This window comes from Palaemon carinicauda, unplaced genomic scaffold, assembly GCF_036898095.1.
Source record: "Palaemon carinicauda isolate YSFRI2023 unplaced genomic scaffold, ASM3689809v2 scaffold6, whole genome shotgun sequence".
In the NCBI taxonomy this organism is placed as follows: Eukaryota; Metazoa; Arthropoda; class Malacostraca; order Decapoda; family Palaemonidae; genus Palaemon; species Palaemon carinicauda.
In genome coordinates, this window is record NW_027171871.1 from 672,817 (window position 1) to 700,381 (window position 27,565).

The 27,565-nt window shown below is 42.3% G+C and overlaps 1 protein-coding gene across 2 annotated transcripts in view; it reads right to left on the minus strand.

The window, feature by feature from the left end:
• LOC137637238 (putative ankyrin repeat protein RF_0381) overlaps positions 1 to 27,565 on the minus strand; it is an 80,707-nt gene that overhangs the window by 5,714 nt on the left and 47,428 nt on the right. For both annotated transcript variants that reach the window (XR_011043491.1, XM_068369498.1), the window contains exon 15: positions 203 to 333. Coding sequence is in view for 1 of the 2 variants with exons in the window: in XM_068369498.1 (XP_068225599.1) it covers positions 203 to 333 (131 nt within the window). In the remaining variant the exon portion in view is untranslated. The remainder of the gene's footprint in view (positions 1 to 202; positions 334 to 27,565) is intronic.

Genomic DNA, 27,565 nt, shown 5'->3' on the forward strand with positions numbered 1-27,565 from the left:
GTATTCTAAATAATGCTTGCATGAATATTTTAATTTGTAACAACGACAAGATATTCTTAAGGTTATTCAACCATTTAATCAGACGGGTTTTAGTTAATAGCTTTACAGATATAGAAATGCCGAACAGAAATTTTTGAGTATTAGATACGAAATTTACTCACTATGCTATGTACTAGATATTAATAGCAAAAAGCAATATTACTTGGCTTCCTTCCTGGATCGGTGTGTACGTCATGGTGGGTCCTTCCCCAGGAACACATTCACATTTGGCCAAATATTCTGTTCCAATGGAGACTTTGTGTTCCCTTTGCAGTGATGGTTTGCAATAGTTATCTGAAATGGATATAAGAATTTTGCATATAGAAAATGAGTGTTGAGATGGATTTGAAACACAAAACACTATTATACACGCACAGACAGACGCATGCATGCACAGACTTTTAAACGCACACACACACACACACACACACACACACACACACACACACACATATATATATATATATATATATATATATATATATATATATATATATATATATATATATATATATATATATATATATATATACCAAGGCACTTCTCCCAATTTTGGGATAGCCAAAATCAAACAAATGAAAAGGGGACCTCTCCTCTCCTCTCCCTTCTATGTTCCTCCCAGCCTGACAAGGGACTCAACCGAGTTCGGGTGATACTGCTAGGGTGCCACAGCCCACCCTCCCCCGTTATCCACCACAGATGTAGCTTCATAATGCTGAATCTCCTACTGCTGCTACCTTCGCGGTCATCTATGGCACCGGAGGAAGCAGCAGGGCCTACCGGAACTGCGTCACAATCGCTCGCCATTCATTCCTATCTCTAGCATGCTCTCTTGCCTCTCTCACATCTATCCTTCTATCACCCAGAGCTTTCTTCACTCCATCTATCCACCCAAACCTTGTCCTTCCTCTTGTACTTCTCCCATCAACTCCTGCATTCATCCCCTTTCTTTAGCAGACAGCCATTTCAATTCTCTCAACATGGCCAAACCACCTCAACACATTCATATCCACTCTAGCTGCAAACTCATTTCTTACACCCGTTCTCACCCTCACTACTTCGTTCCTAACCCTATCTACTCGAGATACACCAGCCATACTCCTTAGACACTTCATCTCAAACACATTCAATTTCTGTCTCTCCGTCACTTTCATTCCCCACAACTCCGATCCATACATCACAGTTGGTAAAATCACTTTCTCATACAGAACTCTCTTTACATTCATGCCCAACCCTCTATTATTTACTACTCCCTTAACTACCCCCAACACTTTGCATTCTTCATTCACTCTCTGACGTACATCTGCTTCCACTCCACCATTTGCTGCAACAACAGACCCCAAGTACTTAAACTGATCCACCTCCTCAAGTATTTCTCCATTCAACATGACATTCAACCTCGCACCACCTTCCTTTCTCATCAACTCATAACCTTACTCTTACCCACATTAACTCTCAACTTTCTTCTCTCACACACACTTCCAAATTCTGTCACTAATCGGCCAAGCTTCTCTTCCGCGTCTGCAACCAATACAGTATCGTCTGCAAACAACAACGGATTTACCTCCTGTTCATGGTCATTCTAGTCTACCAGTTTCAATCCTCGTCCAGGCACTCGAGAATTCACCTCTTTCACCACTCCATCAACATACAAGTTAAACAACCACGATGACATCACACATCCCTGTCTCAGCCCCACTCTCACCCAAAACCAATCGCTCACTTCATTTCCTATCCTAACACATGCTTTACTACCTTTGTAGAAACTTTTCACTGCTTGCAACAACTTTCCACTAACTCCATATAACCTCATCACATTCCACATTGCTTTCCTATCAACTCTACCATACGCTTTCTCCAGATCCATAAACACAACATACACCTCCTTACATTTTGCTAAATATTTCTCGCATATCTGCCTAACTGTAAAAATCTGATTCATACAACCCCTACCTCTTCTAAATCGACCCTGTACTTCTAAGATTGCATTGTCTGTTTTATCCTTAATCCTATTAATCAGTACTCTACCATACACTTTTCAAACTACACTCAACAAACTAATACCCCTTGAATTACAACCCTCATGCACATCTCCCATACCCTTATATAGTAGTACAATACATGCACAAACCCAATCTAGTGGTACCATTGACAACACAAAACACATATTAAACAATCTCACCAACCATTCAAGTACAGTCACATCCCCTTCCTTCAGCATCTCAGCTCTGACACCATCCATACCAGATGCTTTTCCTGCTCTCGTTTCATCTAGTGCTCTTCTCACTTCCTCTCTTGTAATCTCTCTCTCATTCTCATCTCCCATCACTGGCACCTCAACACCTGCAACAACAATTATATTTGCCTCCCTAGTATCTTCATCATTCAGTAAACTTTCAAAATATTCTGCCCACCTTTCATTGCCTCCTCTCCTTTTAAAAACCTCCCATTTCCATCTTTCACTGTCTCTTTAATTCTTGAGCCCGCCTTCCTTAATCTCTTCATTTCCTTCCAAAACTTCTTCTTATTCTCTTCATATGAATGACCCAATCCCTGACCCCACCTTAGGTCAGGCGCCCTCTTTGCCTCACTTACCTTGTGCTTTACTTCCACATTTTTCTCTCTATATTTTTCATACTTCTCTATACTATTACTCTGCAGCCATTCTTCAAAAGCCCTCTTTTTCTCTTCCACTTTTACCTTCACTCCTTCATTCCACCATTCACTGCCCTTCCTCATGCTGCCTCCAACAAACTTCTTGCCACACACATCACTTGCAATCCCAACAAAATTTTCTTTTACTAACTTCCACCCCTCCTCTAAATTACCAGTTTCTCTTACTTTCACTTCGTCATATGCTATTTTCAACATTTCTTGATATTTACTCTTTACCCCCGGTTTTATCAGCACTTCAACCCTCACTAGCTCCCTTTTACATCCGCCTACTCTATTCCCCCACTCTTTTGCTACAACTAATTTTCCTTCCACCAAAAAATGATCAGACATACCGTTACCCATACCCCTAAACACGTGCATGTCTTTCAATCTTCCAAACATTCTTTTAGTTATCAACACATAATCCGTTAACGCCCTTTCTACCACTCTTCCATTTGCCACTCTTACCCATGTATGCTTGTTTTTATATTTCTTTTTGAAAAAGCTAGAACTTCTCACCATCTCTTGCTCAACACACATATCTACTAGTCTCTCACCACTCTCATTTTCACCTGGTACGCCATACTTCCCAATGACACCTTCTACCTCTCCAGCGCCCATTAGAGCATTCAAATCACTCATGACAAGTACATACTGTAATTCCTTCTACTCAGTCCTTCTACACACATAATTAATTCATTCCAGAACTCATTCCACTCTTCTTCACTTTTCTCACAACCTGGCCTGTATGCACTGACAAAAGCCCAACATTCCCTACCCAACCTAACCCATACCCACATTAATCTAGATAATATCTCCTTCCATTCCACTACTTTACCTGTCATCCATTCACTCAGCAATAAAGCCACGCCCTCTCTTGCTCTTCCCCTTTCAATCCCAGACACCCTACCATGCATTTCACCGAACATCACTTCACCTTTCCCATTTACCTTTGTCTCACACATATATAGATAGATAGATAGATAGATAGATAGATAGATATATGTAATGAAAAGAAGACTTGGAAGAGGGCACCAAGAGATGTTTGCTTTAAATGGGAATATTATCAGCAAAAGAGAGAGTGATGAAAATTGGAGATTACTATACAATAGTGATATAAGAAATTGAAATTTTTTCTATCTTTATGTAAGATAGAGAACATTCAAATTGAGAAAGAGTTAGAATGGGAGACACCATCATTCCTAAACTATTCAAAGCATGTCCACAAGAAATCTTTAAGAATTTAGATTGTGAAAATATAGGAATTAATATTAATGGAAAATACCATAACAGCTTAAGTTTAGCAAATGACATAGTTCTATTTAGTGAGTCATGGGAGGAATTACAAAAGATTATAGATTTTAATAAAGAAAGGACGGAAAATGCATATGAGTAAAACTAAGATAATGTTCCGTGAAAATGCAGAAACAACAAATAAGAGTTATGGACGAATCTCTATAGATTGTTAACGAATATGCATACTTAGGACAAACAGTAAGTGTCTCCCCAGGACATGAGACCGAAATTAAAAGAAGGATAAGCAATGGATGGAGAATATTAGGTAAACAAAATAAGATTATGAATCGTAAAATAATACTTTCTCCAAAAAGAAAAGTATTCAATCAAATGGTCATACCAGTATTAACTTATGCATCAGAAACCTGGAGCCTTAGTAAAGGCTTAGAACTTAAGCTAGTTACAAATCAAAGGACTGTGGAAAAAATAATGATGGGAATTACGCTAAAAAACAGAAAAAAAGAGTAACATGGTTACAAGAGCAAACTAAAGTAGAGGATATTACAACAATATGTAGGAAAAAGAAATGGCCATGGGCAGGAAATTTTTTTCTGGATAAATTTATAACCATAGATTACCTCATAGCCATTCGACCAGTTAATCATTTATCGCCATTCAACCAGTTAATCATTTGGGGCTGACGTGCTGTATGCATTACCAATGGTTACCCAAGGCGTTATTGATGTACCCTTTTGAGACTATTTCTATAGTGTGTGGTTCTTATATAGCCTATATGCATTTGGATGTTTAGTCAACAGAAAGATAAATTACATTCTAATCATAGGATACTACATATTACAGCATGTTAGAGTATGTTATTCTCATTTCCAATGTTATCTTTCACAAAAATATTTTCAATGTGGTCATGTTCAAATCCTGCCTTTATATTCTTATTTTAAAAAAATGGATGGCTTCTAAGTAACATTCATGAAATACTAGACACAGGACGTTGGTTAAGGACTCCCTTTTCTCAAAATGAATTTCATAAATGTTTTCTTTCGTTAGTCATAAAGTAAAAAAGGAAACATTTGAAATTACAGATATTAATGGTACTGTCTCCAATTTCATCAAACTTGTCGTTTATGTACTCAGAGCTACGCACCCTTGCTCATCCATCTATTCTGAACCTAAAATGATATAGTAAACCTCCTTACCTTTTTTAATTCCTCAATTATACTCAATTCTGTCCTTCAGAAACCATGCAATGCAACCAACCTCTCCATTCTTTTCTATTCTTTTTGGGCCCAGCCATGTCGTCCTGATGGAAGGTTCCTAAGGGATATTTAGCTACAGTGATACTCCCAGAGAATTGACCATAGGTCTCCAGAATTCTAACTCCTGGTGCGAGTATCCTTAAGAAAATTCTTAAGGATATCGCATAATATCAGGGAACGTTTTCTTGATACGACACATGGCAATCTTCACCCCGAATAGAGTTTTCGCCCTGAGGGGGAAGAGTGGCGAAAATGAAGGGGAGCTGTCATCAAGGTTACCCGGTGGATCCCCTTCCCGTACTACTACAGGGCCACGCATGCAGGGTTGCCATTCGTACGATAATTATCGTACATGTACGATTATTTTGGGTCCGGTATGATGTACGATACATACCTTAGGTATCGTACGCTTTTGTACGATAATTTCGAGGTTTCAGAAAAGAGAGAAAAAAAAACATATGATTTACATTTTTTTTTTCACGAGCATGATATCAAATTAATTCTTCAAAATTATTAAGATTCATCCATGGTTTTCTTTCTGGTGGTTTTCCTGTTAATGAGGGTAGCCTACTATTCCTGTGGGCCCGTAGGTATGAGGAATAAGTCAAGAGATTAACTGTATGGAAGGGGAAAGGTTACGCATTACCTTAGCATAGGATTGGCAAAGCTTTTAATCAATGGAAAATGTATTTTACCAGACAAAATGGTACACGAAAACACTATAATAATAGATCTTTTTATTGAGAAACTTTCACTATTTACTATTTTCTCTTTGAATAAGAATCAGTTACTAAGTGTTATCTGTATGAATATCTTCAACAATTTATAAGTTTCTTTTGGCTAGAAATTTAATTTCATTTAAACAATTGAGGTATATATTCAAGCAATGGTGGGCTCCGAATTGTTATTTCAATGATACCAGTTGTCAGGGAGAGTTATGTCTGTAGAATTAATTTTCAATTGTCTTTATGATCCATTTGATTGAAGTCTTTTACCATTTTTGATTAGGTTTTGCAGAAACGTCAGTGCATTTTCTTCAGTCAGACAAAGTAGTTATTACAATATTGCACTACACGTAATAGTTTCGTTGTTATCTAAAGAATTATTATTTTCATTTGTAGAACGACAGTACGTGATAAAAAAAGTCTTGAAACAGTAGATCCATGAAGAGTAGAAAACGAACTCAAGGATACGGAGTTAAAAACTGTTCACTATTATACAAAAATGTTTTGTAACAAGTGAGATATATATATATATATATATATATGTGTGTGTGTTCGCTAATATACGTTGAAATAAGTAATTTATGTAACTTTTTAATGTGTTGAAAGTGTGTACGATAATTTTGGGTGAAAAACGATAATTTTAGCGGTCATGTACGATAATCCAGTGGAAATAATCTGGCAACCCTGCACGCATGGCAACTCATTCCTTTAATATTAGCCAATTAAGCACGTGTATCTCCGCTCGCTCTCGGTGTTTTGTTACTATTCCTGGATTATTATCAAGCATTCTCCAGCATCTTCATCCTCTGGAAAGTTGAGTATTTAATCTTTCCTGTGTATAATTTTTAGCTCCCTTTTCACAGTTAAATTAGCATAATTTAGATGTGTTTAGCGGAGCACAGCCATCACCGGAGGTGCCATTTTGGACGCTGTCATACACTATAAATGCATTTGTTGGGCTTAGGCCATGTCGTGCTGATGGAAGTTCCTTCATAAGTAGCTTCCTAGGTTATATGTGACTACAGTGATATATCCCAGAGAATTTACTGAAGGTATCCAGAATTCTAACTCCTGGAGCGAGTATCCCTTAAAAATTTCACAAAGGGATATCGCGTAAGGACGTATCTTGACACATCTCACAGCTATTTACACCCCAAATAGCATTTTCACTTCGAGAGGGAAAAGTGGCAAGAAAATAGGAGAGTCGTTAAAGAGGTAAACACTCGATTCTCCTAATGTACTGTAAATAGTTTGCCCAATCGCCACCGCGAGGCGCCGCCTAAGCCATTCTTTCGTTAGTAGTTTCGGTGACCGGTGTTTTTCCCGAGTTATCTCGCTATTTTGAAAGCTTTTTCATCGTTGTGATGGATTCCCCCGCTTCATCAGCATCTGGAAAGTTAAGTAATATCTTTGAATTGTGTAAATGTAAGCTCTTGCCAGTTTTGCTTTTCGATTGAGATCGTGATTAACATAACAAGAGCTGTTGCCAGCCTGATGGCGTCATGTACGCGATCGTTCTTTTGTTCATTTAGTTAGTAAGAACGATATTCCCGGCATTAATTGCTTTAATAACTTTAGCTATTTAGTTTTTTAGCTAGGGATTTTTATATTTTGTCATTGTTGTCGTGGATTTGGCTATTATGATCAAGCCTCACGAGTGCCAGGCTTCCTAGCCTAGGCACCTACACACTTCATGCATGTTATAACCTTCCTGGTAAAGTTTTATTGAAGCTCAGGCAATATTTTATACAATTAAGATATTACTGTATAATTTTTCCTCTACCATACTAGTATACTAGAGTTTCGATGAACGTTTCTCTATGCTCTTTGGATTAATAGTCTAAGGGCTTTAGGATACTTGATATATGTCCCTTATTGCTCTTGTATTGTCTTTTAAGGGTAGGTTGATATCTCCTATACCTTTTAAGTCAATACTATCTCTACGAGATTTAAGAGTAATTCCCTTTCCCTCTGATTAGCCTAGGGCCCTAGGCTATCCTCAGTTAACTTTGCTGTGATCTATGTTCGGGCAAAATTTGCTGGAGCGTTTCGTTTCTCTCTCCTTTCCTCGAACAGGCATAGCTGATTCTTTGCCATTCCTCGGGCTTGGAGTTGAGGACGGGACATCAGAGTAAGTCTGTGTTAGGCATCTAGCTACCTTGGGAAATGACTTCCCAGTTAGTCTAGTTGCTGTTCAGGAGGCTAGTCCTCCCTAGGCCACTTTGAGGTTATTGTTTTACAATTTCCCCTTTTCCTGGTCTAGCAGACAGTCCTGTACTAGGGATTTCTAACTGGAAGATAGGTTTCTTCCTTGGTTAAGATCCCTAGTACGAGATTCTGTTCTCTATGAGTGCGTCCTATGGGCGTTCTCTTTTGCCTAACCCAATCTGGGGAAATGATTTCCCCTACTTGAGGTTACTTTTGAGATCAGAATCATTCAGGTTAGGTAATGCCTTAGGGTATTACCTTACTTATGGACTTTTTACCCCCTTCCCCGCTATCTCTTTTGTGTTGGATGAACCTTCACCCTTATGGCCGTGGTCCTACATATGTCCCTGTGGGTGTCGGTAGAACTAGCCTGAGTTTCCCTTTCGGCTGCCGGCTAGGCCGGCTGCTGGCAGGTAACCTCATATCTTTGAGTGTGTCCTCGAGTTCTCCCTTGGACTGCCTTCCATATACCTTATGATGGGATATGGTTGAGTGGAAGCCCGAATTTAATTCCCTCTTCCACTGGCACACTCTTTCAGGATGTTGGCCGGCATAGCTGATTCTTTGCTGTCCTCTATCCTTACCTTTCTCTCTGACTTTCTTTATGGGCTAGCCGCCGGCAATTAGTTCTGCCGGCGTCTATATGGATGGTTAGGCCGGCAGTTCGCTGCCTCCTCTCGCCTTGGACATCGCTGATCGATGTGCCGACGGCAAGAATTCTATGACCGGCTGCCGGCAACTGTGTTGCTTGCCGGCAGCCGGCAACTGTGTTGCTTGCCGGCAGCCGGCCTGTGCCTTCCATCCATCATATTTTAAGACAGTATTTGAGCCCAGTCTGGCCGGCACGTGCCGGCAGGTGCCGGCTAGCCCGGCGAGTGCCGACCGGGCCGGCAGTGTCGGAGGGGCCGGCAGCGTCGGCGGAGCCAGCTGTGTTGGCTGGGCCGGCAGTGTCGGCGGGGCCGGCAGTGTCGGCGGGGCCGGCAGTGTCGGCGGGACCGGCAGTGTCGGCGGGGCCGGCAATACAGACAGCATACTGCCGCCAGCTACTGCTGTGCCCTGGAAAACCTTTTTTCCAACTTACTTGTGGTTATTGGGCAGCCATTTGTGAGACCATCATTTAGGAGAAATGATTCTCTCTTTTATTAATGGTTAAATTCCATTAGATTTATCCACCATATTGAGCATAATGGAAGACGTGTCAAGAGGACACTATATATATATATATATATATATATATCTTGGATAATTTCTTCCCGTAATCAATTCTTATGAATTTCTTAGTTCAATATGGGAGGAGGTCAAAGCAAGTGGCTGGACAGGAGACACATGTAGGTGTCTTTCCTACCTATAGCTTACCTTATCCAAGCTAAGTATAATACTTAATTTAAGTCGAAATCTGAAGATTTCACAGAAAACTCATTTGTTTTTCTTTTCTTTACAGGAGGAGCATCCAGAGTGCAGGAACAACTTTTGTAGAGTCCGTAGCAAGAGCTTCTACAGACATGTAGTGTGCAGGGCTCACGCTTGCTGTTCTATCACCAAAGGGATTCTCAAGTATTGGGACCCGCAGGTATGTGCCATTTGTGAAAGTTTGGTAAAGGAGGCTTTTGATGACCAAAAGACTCTAGAGTCTAGGGATGCAGCTAGGGATACGCTGCGTAAATGGGTCAGGGGCTTTCAAAAGAATGCTTCGGGCCCATACCTTCCTAATGCTAGGATGAGGGACTGTCTCTTCCCCAGAGCTCATGATGACGCTATTATTCCCCAGACGAAACCTGAGATCCCCTTGGTTCAACTTCAGGTCCAGCAGACCAAGGAACCTGACGTTGAGGATACATTGGAGGGTACCCATTTGGAAGAGTTGGATCAGGAGGCAGTTGCCCCCCCCCCCCCCCTGAAGAGAATGTTGAGAATGCCGAAGTAGTTTCGGTCTCTTCAGCTGTAGTGGCCGAACCAGCACCATCAACTTCCTCTCAGCCACCTCAGCTCGATTCGATCACGAGCACTCTTCACTCCTTGATCTCCATAGTGCAGGACCTACAGAAGAGATCGTCCGAGAAGGAAGCCACCTTTCGGACGGAGATTGAGCAATTGGTATCTTCACGTTTAACCCCGAAGAAGCTGAACGTGAAGGACCTTCCCGTTTTCTCTGACGTTAACCCTTGGAGGTACGCAGAGCATATGCCTATGTCAGCAAGCAAAATTTTCCTCTTGGAGAAACTGGGCACTGTGCCAGTGGAGGAAATCGAGTTCTGGCCCAGTAGAGGGGCCTATCCGGATTGTTACGTCCGCCTCAGAAATGAACCGGCATCAAAAGAAGAGACGGAGCCCAAGGAGACAATTGTCCTTGAGCTTACTAAGGCACAAGCCTTATTTTCTAAGACTTTGAAAGAGAGGGCTTTCACTAGTTCAAAGGTGCCGGCTCTTAGTAAAAAACATCCATCGTTTGTTGCTGACCCCCAACGCGCTTTTCCCTTTATGGATAAAGGGTTCAAAGCAGCTCTGAAGGCCGTGGAGGCAGGAAAGCCTTGCCCCACATTAGAAGAAAGCAAGCCTTTCTCCCTTGCTTTTCCATCAGACGACAAGGACTGGAAGGATGTTTATGTCACCCTCACAGTCGGGAAGCTGGAGGCCGATATCGCTGGACGTCAGTTCAACGAAGACCTCTCAAAGCTGACAGATTTTCTCTTGAAGAGAGAACATGAGACTAAGGAACGCCTGGCTGCTTCCATGTCTCTACAAACAGGGCTAGAGACGATGGCTAGCATTCCTGATACCCCGGATATGTACTTGGTCTTCGCCAAGGCTCACTTGGCTACGGTAACAAAGGACCTGTACAACTTCATCAAGGCCAGAAGGTCCTGTAGGGAGTTCGTGTTTGCTTCCGCTTCCGTTAAACACGAACCTAGGAAGCTGATAGCTTCCAACATCTGGGGAAAAGACCTCTTCCCAAGTGAAGTGGTCAAGGAGGTTGTAGACAAAGCTGCCTCGGAGAATAGAAATCTCCTTTCCAAATGGGGCTTATCTTCAAAAAGGAAATCTTCTGCTGACGAGGGTCCCCAGCCGAAGAATAAGTCAAAGCGACCTCGCTTAATCTCTCGGCCAAAGCAGCAACAGCTTCACATGGCCACGGTGCCCCAGATGGTGGTACAACCCACCACCACCTTTCAACTGGTGCCCCAAACTCTGGCATCTCAGTCGCCAGTGTTCACCCCAGTTTACGAAAGGCAGGCAACTACTTTCAAGCCAAAGTCTCGAGGTTCCTTTCTGGATTCCTCTAGGCGCCCCTTCAGAGGCAGGGGCAACAGAGGTGGTCGTGGCCAAGGAGGTAAATCCTCCAGTCAGCACTCTAAGTGAGATGCTGCTGGTAGGAGGGAGACTTCTCCATTTTCAGGATCGGTGGACCTTCGATCCTTGGGCCCACAACCTGATCAAGAAAGGACTGGGGTGGGGTTGGAACTCAACTCCACCAAGCTTTCCTCAATTCTTCCAACCATCAACCCCAATTCTGGAATAATATGTTCAAGAACTACTGGACAAGAGAGTCATAAGGAAAGCAAAGTCCATCAAATTTGAAGGAAGACTATTCTGTGATCCGAAGAAGGATTCGGAAAAGCTCAGAGTCATTCTGGACTTATCACCACTCAAGTTCATTGTGAACTACAATTTCAGAATGCTGACGCTTCAGCACATAAGGACCCTTCTGCCCAAATGGGCATACACAGTCTCCATAGACATGACGGATGCTTACTGGCATGTGCCAATCAACCGTCAAGTTTCCCCCTACCTAAGGTTCAAGCTCCAGAAAAGAAAATATTTTTTCAAAGCCATGCCCTTCGGTCTGAACATTGCTCCAAGAATATTCGCAAAGCTTGCGAACGCAGTCATTCGACAACTACGCCTCAAAGGTGTCCAGGTGATGGCCTACCTGGACGATTGGCTGGTGTGGGCAGCATCCAAAGAAGAATACATGCAAGCCTCCAGAAAAATTATTCAATTCCTAGAAAACCTAGGGTACAAGATAGCAAGGTCTGTCAAAAGTCTTCTTCAATCTCGAAGAATATCAAGAAGACAACAGGGGAGAGTGTTGGGGTCTCTCCATTTTGCCTCTTTGACAGACCCACTTTTGAGAGCACAGTTAAAAGATGCATCAGGAGTCTGGAAAAAATACGCTTACAACGATCGAAGAGATCTACGAAGACCATTCCCAAATCGTGTGCGATCCATTCTCAAGCCATGGTCGGAAGCAAAGAACCTAAGAAGAAAGGTACCCTTGCAACCACCTCCACCAGCAGTCACCGTTCACATGGATGCCTCAAAGGAAGGTTGGGGAGGTCACACTCATCGTCGGAAAGTGCAGGGAACCTGGTCTCCCCTCTTCAAGTCCTTCCACATAAACTTTCTGGAAGCCATGGCAGTTTTTCTATCTCTGAAGAAACTGAGACTTTGCTGCTCAATCCACATTCGCCTGGTTTTAGACAGTGAAGTGATAATGAGATGCATAAATCGACAGGGCTCAAGATCGCCTCAATTAAATCAAGTGATGTTGGCCATCTTTCATCTATCCAAGAAGATGAGGTGGCACTTGACAGCAGCCCACCTCCAAGGATTCCGCAATATGACAACGGATGCTCTATCCAGGATCAACCCGATAGAGTCCAAATGGTCCCTAGACGCAGGATCATTCTCCTTCATATTGAACAAATTCCCAGGACTGCAAGTAGATCTCTTCGCAACGAGCGACAACAAGAAACTATCCCGGTATGTTGCCCCGTAAGAGGATCCTCTAGCGGAAGCAATGTCCGTGGATTAGAACAGATGGTCCAGGATTTACCTGTTCCCACCAACCAACCTGTTGTTGAAAGCCCTCGACAAATTGAGATCCTTTCGGGGGAGGGCAGCAATAGTGGCCCACAAGTGGCCAGGCAGTGTCTGGTTCCCTCTGATAACAGAACTACGCCTGAAGCTGATCCCGCTGCGGGAACCAATTCTAACTCTGTAAGTGCAGAAATCGACTGTCTACGCTTCATCAGAAAAAATCCAGAACCTTCATCTCATGATTTTCTCATCCTAGCGGTTAAAAAAAGGTTCGGGATTTCTGCAGACAGTATTAACTTCTTAGAAGAATATAAGTCAAAGTCAACAAGAAGACAATACGAGTCTTCCTGGAAGAAATGGGTAACCTTTGTTAAGGCAAAGAAACCGCAAGAGATTTCTACGGACTTCTGTTTGTCCTTCTTCATCCATCTTCACGGACAAGGATTAGCGGCTAATACAATTACTACTTGTAAATCTGCATTGGCTAGGCCGATTCTATATGCTTTCCAGGTGGACTTTTCCAATGAAATCGTCAACAAGATTCCAAAAGCCTGCGCCAAACTTCGACCTGCAGCCCCTCCAAAGCCCATTTCATGGTCCTTGGATAAGGTTCTTCATCTGGCTTCAACTTTGAACAATGAAGATTGCTCGCTGAAAGACTTGACTCAGAAGGTGATATTTGCACTAGCCTCAGGAGCCAGAGTTAGTGAAATAGTGGCCCTCTTGAGGGATGATGGCCACATTCAGTTTACAACGAATGGAGATTTGAATCTTTTCCGGATCCGACGTTTCTCGCCAAGAACGAGCTGCCCACTAAGAGATGTGGTCCCTGGAGAATCTGCCCTCTGAAGGAAGAAGCATCCCGCTGCCCATTGGAATGCCTAAAGGTCTATCTTCGTAGAACTTCAGACTTTAAGGGAGGTCAGCTTTTCAGGGGAGAGACTTCTGGTTCGACGTTATCCTTAAAACAGATAAGGGCGAAAATCACCTACTTTATTCACAGAGCGGATCCTGACAGTACACCCGCAGGTCACGATCCGAGAAAAGTTGCCTTGTCTCTAAACTTCTTTCAGACTACGTCGTTTGAAAACCTGCGTGCCTATACTGGATGGAAGTCTTCCAGGGTATTCTTTAAGCACTACGCAAAGCAATTACAGGAAATTAAGTTTCATGTGGTAGCTGCAGGTAGTGTAATAAAACCTGCTGCTTGATTACTGCGAAGGACAGTGCACTAATAGGGACTTTTAGTGAAGGGTGTACATGATAGACTTAGGTGTATCATGATAAGTATTGTGTTGTTAAGGACACTATGAACTGTTTTATCTAACTAGGTGACCTCAATCATAATAATTTGACACAAGTGCCAGCATTTTATATGCTAGTGTTCCTGGTAATAACATTATGCAGTGAAATATTTTATTTCCTTGAGTGGCTTTTGTTTTTCTTTCAGATGAAACTTATTTATTTTGTTATTACTGTTATGCTTTTTATGCAATATGTTTAGCATAAATATATTAATTTCAATCATGATTTCTGTGTTTCTTGTAAATAAACAATGGAAGGAATCTTTGTGTCTCTTTCGCCTCAAGATTTTATAGATCATGTATGTCTTCTCTATCATGCAAACAGGTAAGTTTTGTTGTACTACGTCTATATTACTGTTTTATAATTCCTACATGAACATAAACCTATTTGTCTAGATCCGGACCTGGGAGGTACAGTATTCTATTCATTACCTATTAGTACAAACTATGCTTTACGTATATAAGGACACGATATACTTCTGCTTGCTAATTGTTCTTTGAACTCACAATTTTCGGGTTTTTCCTAGAGTCTATATAGACTTTTCCCTGTAGGGGGCAGGAAGAGCTGGCATATGGTATGCTCAGTTGATTGATGTATTACGGTAACATCAAGTGTCTTTGGTCTTATTGACCAGATAGGAAATAGTTAATTCGAGATAACGGCACTATTATAAATCCACAGATACATTAATGCTCTGGTAAACTTCCATCAGCACGACATGGCCTAAGCCCAAAAAATGGATTTTGAGCGAAGTGAAAAATCTATTTTTGGGTGAAAGAGCCATGTCGTCCTGATGGACCCACCCGCCTTTAGTAAAAGGATATGAATCCCTCCCTTTGGTACTGTATCTGCAACACCTACGAAGCTACAAAGAATGGCTTAGGTGGCGCCTCGCGGTGGCGATTGGGCGAACTATTTACAGTACATTAGGAGAATCGAGTGTTTACCTCTTTAACGACTCTCCTATTTTCTTGCCACTTTTCCCTCTCAAAGTGAAAACACTATTTGGCGTGTAAATAGCTGTGAGATGTGTCAAGATACGTCCTTATGCGATATCCCATTGTGAAATTTTTAAGGGATACTCGCTCCAGGAGTTAGAATTCTGGATACCTTCGGTAAATTCTCTGGGATATATCACTGTAGTCACATATAACCTAGGACGCTACTTATGAAGGAACTTCCATCAGGACGACATGGCTCTTTCACCCAAAAATAGATTTTTCACTTCACTCAAAATCCGTTATTTAGTCAGTAGTACGACGTTCCCGGTATTTAGCTTTAATGAATTATGGCTAGTTAGGCAAAATATACTAGTGAAGATCAGATCATGCATGTAATATTTCCCCTTCTGTGAAACGTTTCGATTGTATACGATAGGGTCTTGGTGATGTAGCGTAGCCGAGATCCCGACTCGAGTTGGGCTAACCTAATGCGTTTTAGTATACTTTAGTAACGTTATCCCCGTTTACCCTCTTGTATCGTTTTATCAATTCAGTCGGAGATAGCATATCTCCTAGAATTACTAACATAATTCGATACTCGTCTCTTTTAGAGATTTAAGGGTAAACCCATCCTTCCCTCTGAGTGCCGCCATTAGGCGCAACCCTATCTTGATCTTGCCATAGAGTAGTGTACTCTGGCTTGACTGGGATAGTGTTTCTGTCTTCCCTCTTTGCCCGTGAGTATCCCGGCTTTGATTACGACAGTAACTCAGAGTATTCAGTCTTTTTGTCGGCAACTCTACTGACTAGGGACTAGTCATTCCCCAGCTAGTTTACAGTTGCAGGCATAGAAAGCCCGGCTTCCCTAGCCCACAACCGAAAGTAGTAGTACGATTGCCGCCACCTTCTCCCGTGTGGTCTAGAAGACATGTCTTGTATCCGGCAAGGTCTTAGGCTGAGGAATCGTTATTCCTCTGGCGCCCAAGACGGCGCCGGTATAGAAACTATGTTTCTGTCTTTGTGGCCGATAGTGGGAGGCAGACGTGCAGACTTCTTTTGACGCAAAATATAAGACCCTTTCTTTCCCCTTTCTGTCCTTTACAACATCTGTGACCGGTATTCTACAATCTCAGCTCTTGCCAGGCGGATTGTGATGCCGGCCGGGCTCCTACAAAGGCAGCTTGATTGCCGCTTCGACCTTCCCCCTAACAGAAGCAAGGCTCCGGGAAAGGTTGTGCTGGCCATGACAGCTGCCAGTGAGAGACCCTTATAACTTTGAGTATTCTTCAGTCCTCTCTTGGACTGCCATCCACAAACCCTGGAACAGGCAGAGCAGCCGGCAACAGATACTGTGGCTGGATGGAAGCTAGAATTATTACATTCTCCCCCTTCCATTTGAATACTCACTCTGAAAGAAGGCAGTAGAGACAGTAGTCCCTACAACCCTAGTTATTGTACTAAACTATAATAATACAGTAGCCCTTCTCTCCATGCTTTCTCTCTCTCTGTTGGCTAGTGCCGTCAGGTACTAGCCTAGCCAGTAGCATTCCGGTAGAACTACAGAATAAGATTATACAGTAGCCAGTATTTCTGCAGTATAGAACATACTGCAGTTAGAAAACTATAGTATACAATATACAGTAGTATGTTTTCCAACACATTCTGTGTATCCTCTCACAGTCCATTGTTGAGACCGCTAAATAATGTTGAAGTGAAGTATTCCTTCAATATCCAGATGAGCCATAGGTCGTCAGGATACAATATCTTTACCCTACAATATTAATATTCCATTTGTGGGAAGGTTAGTGCTAGTATACACTAACTTCCGCTCTAGAATTTAGAGCTCTTCCACCCTAGATTTCCCTAATAAGGAAATTTTAAATATTGGTATTGAGGGAGGTCACAGCAATTGCCAGGACAGGAGACACAGATATGTGTTTTTCCTATTTTCTTTCTAGCTTACTATCCTAAGCTATAATGATATTAGTAAGTGCTAATTTAATGCATGAATTTAATTTACCAGTGTGATAAATTACCCCAAACTCATTTCACCCTTTTCTTTCCTTACAGGAGGAGGCCAAGGTGAAGTGTGAGGTGATGTACTATAACCACAAGAGTAAGAACTTTTTTGGCCACACCATGTGCAGGTCTCATGCCCCCTGCTCCATCGCAACTGACACCTTGAGATATTGAGATCTCAAGGATTGCAACGTCTGCTCGGCCTTGATGACCGAGGGTTTCAGCGATCCCAAGACGCCGGAGTCGAGGGATATTGTGAGGGAAATGCTTCGGAATTGGGTACGAGGGTTTCAAAAGAACTCTCTGGAACCGTACCTACCAAGCGACATGATCAGAAGCCTGCTGTTCCCTATGGCAACTGCTGATGCCGTCGTACCTCAAGCATGACTCGGACCTCCCTGCATGCAACTTGCAATAGAGGCCGACATCAACAAGGCTTTACAAGGCATGGACATCCATCAGGAGAGGATGTCAGAAGTGTCTTCGGACACCGAAAAGGGTCTCTTTCAAGAGGACCCTGAAGAAGAGGTGGCCATACCACCTGGAGAGGAAGAAGATCTTGAGTTGACAGAAGCGGAGGACCCTCTTCTGTCTGTATCGGCATTTCAGCCTGAGCCGTCAACTTCTATGGCTCCAACCTCTCAACCAGACCCGCTGGGCCAAGCGATCATGACCCAGAACCAGCAGCTGGTTGATACTCTACGTAAGAAAAACATAGATATGAGGAAGGAATTCAGGGAAGCAAGCCGTGTAGTTGTTTCTCGTGGGTCATGCAAGCGACCTAAAGTGCCTGACCTGCCACCATGCTCCGAAACCAATCCCTGGAGGTATGCAGAATTCATGCCCATGGTGAATGGGAAACTCTTCATCTCGGAGAAGATGGGGGCCATCCCCTTGACGACATTCAATTCTGGCCAAACCTTGCGGCTTACCCAGAATGTTTCATACGGCTGAAGAGTGAGCCGGCGTCTAAGGAAGAGACGGAACGCAAGGAAGTCATGGTTTTTTACCATGACAAGGCACAGGCTCTCTTGATGAGTAGCCTGAAGAAGGCAGGATATACCAACTCTAAAGTTTCTGCGTTGAGCAAGAAGCACCCTATCTTCCTTGCTCCTTCATCCAGAGCTTTCCCCTTCTCGTCGAAAGCTCTCCACAGTGTGCTTAAGGCAGTTGATGCAGGCAAACCATGTCCTACGTTAGAGGAGTGTAGGCCATTGTCTCTGGCCTTGCCCACGGGCGAGAAGGATTGGAATGGGGTCCACCTAACCTTCTCGGTATCAATGCTCGACGCGGACATCGCAGGATAGCAGTTCAGTGAAAACCTCCCAAAGCTGTCGGACTTTCTCCTGAGAAGAGAACAGGAGACAAAAGAGAGACTAGCCGTCTCTCTGTCCCTCCAGAACTGCATGGAGATGTGTGCAGGTATTACAAGCACCCCAGACATGTATATAGTCCTAGCCAAGATGCACATGGCTACCCTGGTTAAGGACTTGTACGCTTTTGTGAAGGCCAGGAGGGCCTGCAGAGAGTTTGTGTTTGCCAATGCAACGGTCAAACACGAACTCAGGAAGTTGATCACTTCCTGTATCTGGGGCAAGAACCTCTTCCTAAAGGAAGCAGTCCAAGACTTAGTCTCCAAAGCTGCCACGGAGAATAGGAATCTTCTCCATAAGTGGGGCATCTCTGCCAGGAGAAAATCTTCCCCTGATGCTGGTCCCCAACCTAAGAGGAAGACGAAGAAGCCAAGACTGCCTTCTTGACCTGTGCAACATCCCACAGTAACCATGACCACAGTGCCCCAAATGGTTGCTCATCAGCAGACCACTTTCCAGGTGGTGCCTCAACAGCTGGTAGCCCAGTCACCAGCCTTTAACCCAGGTTTTGAGAGGCAAACCACTACCTTTCGCCCGAAAGGTAGAGGATCTAGACGAGACTCCTCAAGAAACCCCTCACGAAGTAGGGGAGGACGTGGTCAAGGTGGCAAACCTTCCGGATCATCCAAGCAATGAGATGCTCCAGGTAGGAGGAAGACTTCTGCACTTTCGGGATCGTTGGACCTTCGATCCCTGGGCCCACAGCCTAATCAAGAATGGACTAGGATGGAAATAGAAGTCTCTACCTTCATTTCCTCAATTCTTCCATCACTCCACCCCCTTATTGGAAGAATATACTTTAGAACTCTTGAACAAAAAGGTTATAAGGAACGCAAAGTTCATCAAATTCCAGGGAAGGCTGTTTTGTGTTCCCAAGAAGGACTCGGACAAACTCAGAGTCATTCTAGACTTGTCTCCACTCTACAAGTTCATCGAGAACAACAAGTTCCGGATGTTAAAGATGGCACTTATCAGCAGTTCACCTGCATGGGTTCCGCAATGTGACGGCGGACGCTCTATCCAAGTGAAAGTCGATAGAGTCAGAATGATCCCTAGACGCAGACTCATTCTCCTTCATCTTGGAAAAAGTCCCAGAACTGCAGATCGACCTCTTCGCAACGAGCGACAACAAGAAACTACCTCGATACATAGCCCCATACAAGGACCCTCGGGCAGAAGCGATGGACGCCATGTCCCTTGATTGGAACGGATGGACTCATATCTATCTGTTCCCTCCAACAAATATCCTATTGAAGGTCCTCAACAAGCTGAGATCCTTCAAGGGGACAGCAGCAGTGGTGGCCCCCAAATGGCCCAAGAGCAATTAGTTCCCTCTGGTGATAGAACTGAGGCCCAGGCTGTTTCCTCTACCGAACCCAGCTCTGTCCCAACTGGTTCAGAAGTCGACTGTCTACGCTTCATCACTGTGAACCCAAAACCTTCATCTCATGATTTTCTCGCCTTAGCAGTCAAGAAAAGGTTTGGGATCTCGAAAGACAGCATCGACTTTATAGAAGAATACAAGTCAAAATCAACCAGAAGACAATATGAATCGTCTTGGAAGAAGTGGGTCTCTTTTGTTAAAGCAAAAAAGCAGACAGAAATCTCAATAGACTTCTGCCTGTCCTTCTTCATCCACCTTCATGAACAAGGCTTGGCTTCCATCACGATAACTACGTGTAAGTCAGCTTTGACTAGACCTCTTCTATACACCTTCCAGGTGGACCTGTCGAACGAAATCTTCAACAAGATTCCAGAGGCATGCGCTAAACTTAAACCAGCAGCCCCTCCAAAGCCCATTTCATGGTCTTTGGAGAAAGTCTTGTACTATGCTTCGAACTTGAACAATGAAGATTGCTCTCGAAAGGATTTAACACAAAAAGTTATATTTTTGTTCGCTATTGCCTCAGGGGCTAGAGTTAGTGAAATAGTAGCCCTATCAAGAGACGAGGGCCATATTCAGTTCACAGAAGAGGGAGAACTGAATCTTTTTCCCATTCCTACATTTTTCACCAAAAACGAGCTACCCACCAAAAGGTGGGGTCCTTGGAGAATCTGCCCTCTGAAGGAAGATGTCTCTCTGTGTCCAGTAGAGTGTCTAAAGGCCTATCTTCGAAGAACTTCAGACTTCAAGGGAGGACAGCTCTTCATAGGCAAAACCCCCCCAGATGCTGAAGCCTTGATGAGGATGGGGGGCTTAGGGATTAGCAGCTGGGCTCTAATGAACAGTGGGAACTACTTCCCATTGGACCTCGGTGCCCAGCTGTCGATTCAACTAAATCAGTCAGCACTTTCTCTTTTACTTTTGATTATTTCTTTTTTTCTCCCATCTCTTCCTTTTGGGCTCGATATTGTTGACGACTTTGGCATGTTCGATTTTACTTTGGATGCTGCTTTGTATTTGGCAGAGTGTGGGATGGACTGCATTCCATCTCAACCTGTGCCAATTTAGACGCCATCACCCTCTGGCAGACCCCATTGGGTGCAGACCAAGTCTGTTAAGAGTCGGGCTCCAGTGATCCGGTCTTAAGTCACCCATATTTGCGGGTAATGGGTGACGCCAGGCATTGGAGTCGATGGTGGGAGGGGCTAACTACCCCCACTGACCAGTGTACGCCCACCTTAAGAGAGGCAGCCCCTCTCTAATAGAGGACTGGTCCCCGCTGAAGCCTCTTCTCGTGTTGGGCCACATGGGATAGGAGGACTGACATCCTCCGATAAGAGGTGGATAACCCGGCTTGCTTTTTCAAAAAAACCCAACACCTCTGTTGACGACCTGGAAAATACAAACATGGACCTCGGTACAGACAGCTCCAAATCGGGTTCTAACATTGTAACGTTAGAACCTTATTCACGTCATGTGAATAATAAAATGCTAGAGAAGAAGAGAGAGAGTGAAAAATGATGACAGTACAGAAAGATATAGAAAAGTAGAAGTATTACCTGGTCACTATGAAGTAGTGAATTATGAAAATTTTTTTATCTTGGAATTTGAAAATAGAAGAAATGAGCGTATAAATGTTTTTAAAGCTAATAGAGAAATAGTTACTTTATGTGGAGGGCAGCCAAAAATTTTACCCCAGGGAAATGGAAGTCTCTTGATAGAGACACTGTCCCCATTACAAGGTGAAAGGTTAAAAACACTTACAACATTGAATGGTCATAGCGTAAAATGCGTTTCACACCCTACTTTCAACCAGAGTAGAGGTGTGATATATGCTCCAGAATTGTTGGATATAGAGGAGAAAGAAATAGAGGATGAACTGAAAAGTCAAGGAGTAGTTAAAGTAGTCAGAATGAGAAAGAGAGTTGGAGAACAACGTATCCCTCTTGCTACTCTGATTATAACATTTGATCAATGCCGATTACCAAATGTTATAAAAGCTGGATGGCTATCTTTGAAGGTAAAACCATATATCCCGTCACCATTGCGATGTTATCATTGCCAAATGTATGGCCATTTAAGCCAGAAATGTAAAGAAAAACTAAACAATAAGCCAGCTGTTTGTGCCAACTGTGGAAAAAGTAGTCATGGAGTATGCATAGAAAACCCTAATTGCATACATTGTGGGGAAGCACACCCAGCTACATCTAAAAGCTGTGTAAAGTTTATTTTTGAAAAAGAAATCCAGGCCATTAGGACCATGGAAAGGGTTACTTTTAAAGAGGCTCGTAAAAGAGCTCTTGAAAAGCAAATAAGACCAGGGCAACCTTTTTCAATGGTTCTGAAGAAAAACTTGTCAAACCACACAGACGAAAATTATATCTCTACTTCTAAGATAAAGAAACAAATGAAAGTAGTTAAAGAGGTTGAAAGTCCCATCGAAAATCTATATCCAGAAATTGTGGAAAAATCAAAACGGACACTTAAAGATCTGAAAATTATTCAAAAGCCAACTACTCCGATTTTAAACAATAGTACAAACCTCTCACAGGCCGTTTCCTTGCCTGATCTGATGGAGGTTGCACTCGAAACCAATTTACCTGGTGAACCCGTAGTGGGGAAGGTGCAAAAACCTGACAGATCACAACCTTTTCATCGAAAAAGAGAGAGACCTCCCTCCCTCTCTCCTCCTACCATAAGAAACATTAAAGTCACGACTTCCAATAAATATGATATCTTGTCTGCTGATGTTTCTGAACAGCTAGAAGGTAAATTGAACCAATCAGAAATTCAAGTTGAGGTCCACCATCCTCCTCAACAATTAGATCAAAAGGACACAAAGAAAAAGAGAAACACAAAACCCACTATATCAAGATCCTCTCTAGAGTTACCTCCGGGAAACATTGTTAGATCAAATAGTGCCATTGGGAAGACTTCATCTAAGGTGTCTTCCAAAAAATAAAACATAGTTTTTTCCTCCATTCTGCAATGGAATTGCCAGGGTTTAAGGGCGAAATATGAACAACTTAAGCTCCTCATACGTGAGCACTCCCCTATAACAGTATGTCTACAAGAAAGCAAGCTCGATGGTAATACTCCTTGTCCTCGAGAGTATGTTAGCTATAGGACACCATATGATCAACGAGCAGGGAGCCATGGGGGAAGTCTTATATACGTTCGTCGAGATGTTCCCCAAATATCTTTGTCTATCTGTACCCCTCTGCAGGCAGTGGCTGTACAGATTGATATAGGGAGAAAATACACAATCTGTTCTCTTTACTTGCCTCCAAATGATAACATCTCATATGATAATATAGTAGAGGTGATTAAACAACTCCCACAACCCTTTCTCTTACTAGGAGACCTTAATAGTAGACATCCTTTATGGGGTGATGTTTTAGCAAATGCAAGGGGTAATATTATATCGTCAATTTTGGAGAATGAAGATGTCGGACTCCTCAATACAGGAGAGCCCACACATTTTCATGTACAGACAGGTACCTTGTCCTGCATTGACCTATCAGTTGCAAGCTCTAACTGTCTTCTCGATTTTAATTGGAGAACATTAGATGATTGGCATACTAGTGATCATGCACCAATCATTATAAACACCAACAATGGTCCACCTTTACAAAGATCACCTCGATGGAATCTTGATAAGGCGGACTGGAATAGATTTCGGGAGTTAAGTGAAATTGAAGGAAATGCAGAACAGTTTGAAAGTGTTGATGATGCCATAGACTTACTTAATGGAACTCTTCACACAGCAGGAGTGAATTCCATTCCCAAAACAACTGGGATATTCAGACGACGACCAGTCCCCTGGTGGTCGTCAGAACTAACTGCCCTGCACAGAGCCACAAGAAAGTCTTTAACTCGATTGCGCATGCACCGTAATGAGGAGAATTTAGTCATATACAAGAAATGTAGAGCACAGTTCCGCCGTGCCATGAAAGAAGCTAGGCGCCAGTCTTGGATGTCCTTTGTTTCCTCCATTAACAGTAGAACACCAACATCATCTGTGTGGAGGAAAGTAAAAAAGATAGCAGGAAAATTCACCCCAAACCCACCACCAGTGTTAAAGATAAATGGCCAGTATATGACTGGAGCAACCGAAGTTAGCAATGCCCTGGCTGACCATTTCTCAAATGTATCGTGCAAGTGTCAAGCAGCTCCTGGTCACCAGTATAGGAGCAATGAAGAAAAGAAAGTTTTAAACTTCGCAACAAGAAAGCAAGAGTCATACAATTCTCCTTTTACTGAAAGAGAATTTGATTCTGCTCTTGCTACTTGTAACGATACAGCCCCTGGACCCGATGGAATTCCATATGCAATGATTAAACATGTACCTTTTAATACAAAGTTATTTATTTTAAGCATTTTTAATAGAATATGGCATGATCATAGTTATCCAAGTGTTTGGGAACTAGCCATTATTTTAGCCTTTTTAAAACCTGGTAAGGACAAGTTTTTAGCAGCAAACTACCGACCTATTGCATTGACATGTTATTTATGTAAAATCATGGAGAAGATGGTCAATGCAAGACTGATTTGGTACCTTGAAAAGAAGAATATTTTATCACCCATTCAATGTGGATTCAGGAAAATGCACTCATACAACTGATGTGCTGATACAACTTGAGTCCTCCATTTGTGAAGCCTTTGCTTCCAAACAGCACCATGTGACAGTTTTTTTTTATCTTGAAAAGGCATATGATACCACTTGGAGATACGGTATACTTAAAAGAATCCATGAGTGCGGATTGAGAGATGAGCTACCACTATTCATCCAGTCATTTCTTTCACATAGAGTTTTCCAAGTGAGAGTTGGGGAAGCTCTGTCACAGAGTAAATGCCAGGAAGAAGGAGTTCCTCAGGGGAGTGTGCTGAGTGTAACCCTTTTTGCACTAGCAATTAATGGGATATCCTCAGTCATTCCCCGGGATGTTCTTGCAACATTATTTGTGGATGATCTCTCCATATCATTTGCTGGAGCCAGAATGGCAATGGTTGAGAGAAAAATCCAACTCTCTATTGATAAAATTATCCATTGGGCCGATATGAATGGATTTAAGTTCTCAACAAGTAAAACTACAATTGTCCTTTTCTGTCGTATACGGGGAGTGCATCCAGACCCGGATATATACATCAAAGGTCAACGGATCCCATGTGCAAGTGAAGCAAAATTTTTAGGGTTGATATTTGATTGTAGGCTTACATGGGTTTCTCACTTAAAAACATTAAAAGCTAAATGTGTTGAAGCTATGAATCTTTTAAAAGTCTTGTCCCATACATCATGGGGGGCAGACCGCAATACAATTTTAAAATTATACAAGGCCTTGATATTTTCCAAAATTAGTTATGGATGCGAAATATACTCCTCAGCAACCCCAAGCCGGTTAAAAATACTAGATTCAATACATCATGCTAGCATTAGATTGTCCACAGGAGCCTTTAGAACCTCCCCTATCACAAGTCTCCTTGTTGATGCTGGGGAGTTGCCTCTGGACCTTTACCGAATGTCCTCTATTATTCAGTATTGGTTTAGATTGCAAAGACTCCCCAATTCTTCAGCCTTTCAAACTGCAAGCCTTGTAAGGCACTCAACCTACTTTGAGTTGCACCCAAAATCTCCTCAACCTTTTGGGTTTCGGGTTAACCAATTATTAAACAATCTGGATATAATTAGAAATAAGGTGCTTCCATTCAAGGTATCATCAACGCCTCCATGGAAATTACCTGACATATCTTTTTGTAGATACTTTATTGGAGTTAAGAAGAATTTGACTGACTTAGAATCCAGGTCTCTTTTTATGGAACATGTTGAAGAACATAGAGGATCGACTTTTATATATACTGATGGCTCCAAATCTGATGCTGGCGTTGGATTTGGAGTACATAGTAATGATTTTAATTGTAGAGGTGCACTTCCTCTAACAACTTCCATATTTACTGCCGAACTGTATGGCATATTAACCGCTATTGAGAAAATAGCTTTGGAAAAGGAGGGTAATTTTACAATTTTTAGTGATGCAAGGGGTGTTCTTCAAGCTTTAGAAGTTTTTAATTCTAGTAACCCTCTAGTTTTAAAGATTTTAGAATGGCTTTTTATTATTGGACGGAAAGGTATAACTGTTCGATTTTGTTGGGTTCCAGCACATGTAGGTGTGTCTGGGAATGAGAAGGCAGATTTACTGGCGAAGAATGCGGCATCCGAGTTGCTACCAAGGAGGTATCCCATTCCATGTAACGATTTCCTACCTTACATCAAGAAATTGGTATGTGATAAATGGCAACAGCACTGGGATAGTCAAGATGGCAATAAAATGAGGGAAGTAACAAATATCATATCACCTTGGAGGTATAACATGATTCCCCGAAAATGGGAGACGACTCTTTGTCGTCTCCGTATTGGTCACACACGGTTGACACACGAGTTTCTGCTGAAGGGCCAACACCAACCGTATTGCGAGGACTGCTCAGTACCTTTAACAGTGAGGCATTTGTTGACCGAATGCCCTAATTTTACTAACTTAAGAAATAGATATCTGTTTGAGGCTCGAGGTGAGGATGGCAGGTTTATCCTTGCCAAGATTCTTGGACACTGTGTCTTACTATGCGAGCGGAATTTTTAGATTTATTTCAGAAGCAGGTCTTCTGAAAACTATTTAACTATTGTAATGACTTCTTAAATTTTATGGTTTTAATCGAATTTGCTTTTAATTTTCATATACAGTAAATGGTATCGGCGTCAATGACCTTAGATGTCAGGATGCCAGAAAACTTTCAATCAATCAATCAATCATAGGCAAAACCTCAGGATCAAACTTATCCCTGAAACAACTGAGGGCAAAGCTCACCTACTTTATTCACAGAGTGGATCCTGACAGTACACCCGCAAATCATGATCCAAGAAAAATTGCTTCCTCGCTGAACTTCTTTCAGCATATGGACTTTGATAGACTCCGCTCATATGCAGGTTGAAAATCCTCTAGTCTTTTATAAACATTATGCGAAGCAAGTGCATGAAATCAAACACTGTTGTGGCGGCAGGTATTGTTGTAAAACGTGTCGGCTAGTGCTGCGATGAACAGTGAACTGTTTGGGACTTCACAGTTAATGGGTGAAAAGGTGTTAACACGTTTAAGTGTAATACCTTTTATTAAGGGTCACCCCGGTGCCACTTGGACTGTTCTTTATAGACGTAGAATCTAACTAATAACACCAGTGCCATGTGTACATTCGTACACAGTGTTTGACCTTATCCAACATCTAAAGTTAAATTACTTTCATAATTTTGCAATATCTTGAGTGGCCCTGTTTAACATATATTTCTTCCCTTACAGGTGATAAATATATATGTATTTTAAGAATGTTGGTTATGTAGTAATTGATTCTGTTTTAATACATACGTTGTTGTATTTATTTTGGTCTATACAAATAAATACTAAAAATGTATTTGCGTCTTATTCGCCCCACAAGTAGCTGAATAAAACTAGCCAGAGTCCTTTTATTTATTCCTAAAATAAGACACTTTAAATTGCTTCTACGTGTGAACATGCTTGTGGTAAGTTAATTGCATTTTGTT